Source organism: Mustela lutreola, chromosome 1 (assembly GCF_030435805.1).
Source record: "Mustela lutreola isolate mMusLut2 chromosome 1, mMusLut2.pri, whole genome shotgun sequence".
Taxonomy (NCBI): Eukaryota; Metazoa; Chordata; class Mammalia; order Carnivora; family Mustelidae; genus Mustela; species Mustela lutreola.
In genome coordinates, this window is record NC_081290.1 from 135,899,182 (window position 1) to 135,902,629 (window position 3,448).

Genomic DNA, 3,448 nt, shown 5'->3' on the forward strand with positions numbered 1-3,448 from the left:
CAGGTGACTATAATGGTAATCATTTTGCAATATATATGTGTAGGAAACCATTATGTTGTAAATCTAAAACTTATGCAAGGTTATATGTCAATTATATTTAAATAAAGCTGGAAAAAAACCTGAAGACTTTTAGGAAAGATACTCTGGATCCCAGTGCTGATCTGTTGCTATGTGAAAGTTGTTCAGAACTCTGCCTCTGGTGCTTGGAACAAATGGTCTCCTTTTTACTTTTAACCAATGGTTTGTTCTTAAATTTAAACAAGGTTATTTAATTTGGATATATCAAATGTAGAGCTTGTTCTCCTAATGCCAGGTACTATCAGGACTGCTGGTTGAGAAAGCCATAGCTAATTGAAATTTGGAAGATGCTACTCAGAATTCAAATTCAATCTTACTATAAAGTTCTCAATACCTTGGAAAAACCAGATATAATAAATTTGAGTAGGAAGAGCAGATCTGAACTAAACATTAAAACTGATCATGTGGAGGCTCTGTAGCATGAATTTGGAGTGTGAGATCAAGGGAAGCCAGATCCCAGTAGGGATATGCGAGCATTTTACTGCCTAGATGTGAAATTCCTTGCTGCCTTTCCCTTCTCCCCCCTGAATCCTGAAAATAGTCCTTTATCTGGCTAAGATGATTTAAAAACAAGCTAAAGTGTTGTTTGACGATATTCTGAATCTGAACTGTTAAGCTTATATTGTAAAGACACAATATCTTTTCTGAATAAGCAAGACATACCTTCAGCTCTACCTCTACTCCAGTCTATAGAATTAAGAGTTTTCCTTCAGTTTATGATATCATTGTTATCACTGAATGACACTCAAGAGTGCCTCAAAGACAATTTAGTATTTGTAAAAAAAAAAAAAAAAAAAAAAAAAAAAAGAAAAGAAAAGAAAAAAAGAATTAAGTTCAACTATTCCAAAATCAAAGTTAGGATTTTCAAAAGATGTCTTCCAACATTTACTTGGCATATATTGAATAGTTCATCAAGCTCATTAATTCAACCATATGGGGCTACATTAAGCAATTTGGGTATCTAAGACTTACCAGGGAGATGCATTGCTTACAGTTAAATATTCTCAGAGTGCTCTAGTTAAATGTGTTGTTTCTGGCTATGTTGAGAAATTGGAAATAACTACTAAAGTTGTATGTATATGGTTTTGTCCTTTGGAGAACATTTGACCATAATATCCCAACTAAATTTTGTGAGAAATTGTCTTGGTCTGTCTTCAAATGGAGGTATTTTGATTCAGTTTCTTAATTTTAGCAAAAAAAAAAAAAAAAAAATGCTCCTCAGTTGATCATGTAAATAAATGGAATTTTTCACAACCAGGAACTTTATAAAATGCCTGCCATCTTAGTTTTTTTTTTCCAGAGGTATAATCTCAAATTTTCTGCTGCCTAGTTCTAAGGTTTGATTTCAAGAAATAATATTCATGAAGCCTTGCTCAAAGGATGCATAAATCTTCAGTTTCTTTAGATTAGCTGCTTTCTGTGTATGATGTGAAACTCTTCGAGTTCCCCAAGACACTTTCTGGAGGCCTGCAATGTCAGACTGTTTTTCTAACGTTAGGGTATTATTTGTCACTTTCCTCTCATTCTCTCATGAGTGTACCATGAAGTTTTCGAGAGGCTATATAGCATGTAAAAATATCACCACTCTGATGTATTCATGTGTTTAAAAAATTTCTTGGTTTTAATTTTCAATGTGATTAATATTGGTATATATAACCTTACTACACAAAAGCCCCTGGGGGCTACAATAATTTTCAAAAATGTAAAGGGATCCCTGCCCGCTGGCTGGGTGGGTGGTGGGTGGCGGTGGCTGAGGGGAGGAGGGGATGGACCCAGTCCTGGGTTGTCCGGATGAGGGTTCGGGAAGGTTTGGCGAGTAAGGTTGCATTCCTTGGATCTGCACCAGTTTCCCTACCCCCGTCTCCGTCAGCTCCCCGACGTCGTCGGGGATTGAGACTGAAAGAACATCCCGGGACGGGGCCTTCCGGCCTCAAAGCAGCCTATCCAGAGACCCTCAAATTCTGATCTTGAAGTTGGAGGCTCTTGGGGAAGTTCGTTTCTAAACTTTTAGAAGAATTAGAGGATTTGCGGCTGCCTGACCCCAACCTAGTGTGTGTGGTGGGAAGGCTCGGACAGCATGACGACGGAGACCTTCGTGAAGGATATCAAGCCCGGGCTCAAGAATCTGAACCTCATCTTCCTTGTGCTGGAGACAGGTCGAGTGACCAAGACAAAGGACGGGCACGAGGTTCGGACCTGCAAAGTGGCAGACAAAACAGGCAGCATCAATATCTCTGTCTGGGACGACGTGGGTAACCTGATCCAGCCTGGAGACATTATTCGGCTCACCAAAGGGTATGCTTCAGTGTTCAAAGGTTGTCAGACACTATACACTGGACGTGGGGGTGATCTTCAGAAGATTGGAGAATTCTGTATGGTATATTCTGAGGTTCCTAACTTCAGTGAGCCAAACCCAGAGTACAGCGCCCAGCAGGCACCCAACAAGGTGGTGCAGAACGATAGCAGCCCTCAGGCCCCCCAGCCTACCACCGGACCCCCTGCTGTTTCTCCAGCCTCCGAGAACCAGAACGGGAATGGACTGAGTGCCCCACCAGGTCCTGGTGGTGGCCCGCACCCCCCTCACACACCCTCGCATCCCCCCAGCACCTGAATTACCCGAAGCCAGCCCAACCACACACCTGCCGGCCCTCCTGGCCCCTCCAGCAGCCCTGTCAGTAACGGCAAAGAAACCCGGAGGAGCAGCAAGAGATAGTAAGACTTTCTTCCTCCCTTCCCACCACCCACCAGAACCCCAGTGTCTTGAGCACCCAGCCTTCTAGGGTGCTGGCTTTGGTGGGGTGGGGTGGGTAGCTAGTAGTATTTTAGCCACTAACTTTCACTAGAGGGGTGTGGTGAGCAGCGGACTTACCCATCGTAAGCCCATACTCCCTGCCTTGCCCAGCTGAAACTGCCTATCAGCTGGGATTCAAGGCCCCCTGCCCACCCTTCTTCCTCTTAGAAACAAGTCACAGTCTGTTTCTGGTGTGTGTGATGTGGAAGACAAATTGAATCCCTCCTTCCTAATAAACGTTACCACTCTGTAAAAAAAAAAAAAAAAAAAAAAAAAAAAAAATGTAAAGGGATCCTGAGGCCCAAATGTTTGAGATCTGCTGCTCTAAGTAAAAACCTTCATATGTATTCACAGCACCCAGGAAAGAGTTGTGCACCTGTGCCACACTTTTTTTTTTTTTTTTTAATATGCCAAAAGGTTGCTTCTATTAAACTGTGATTTGACATTATAATCCTAAATTAGCCTATGCTAAGATTCATGATAAATAGCCCTGGGCCTATTTATCATCTTATGGATCCAAGGAAATAGTTGGAAAGACTTTGGCAATTTTTATTTATATAGTGCACACTTTTTTAAAGG

General features: G+C 41.8%; 1 protein-coding gene across 1 annotated transcript; it reads left to right on the top strand.

The window, feature by feature from the left end:
* The first annotated feature begins 2,030 nt into the window (after nt 1–2,030).
* LOC131832110 (SOSS complex subunit B1-like) lies at nt 2,031–3,134 on the top strand. The gene has a single exon (XM_059174727.1). It carries the CDS (start codon nt 2,156–2,158, stop codon nt 2,687–2,689), a length of 534 nt encoding a protein of 177 aa, XP_059030710.1. The 5' UTR covers nt 2,031–2,155; the 3' UTR covers nt 2,690–3,134.
* The last annotated feature ends 314 nt before the right edge of the window (nt 3,135–3,448 follow it).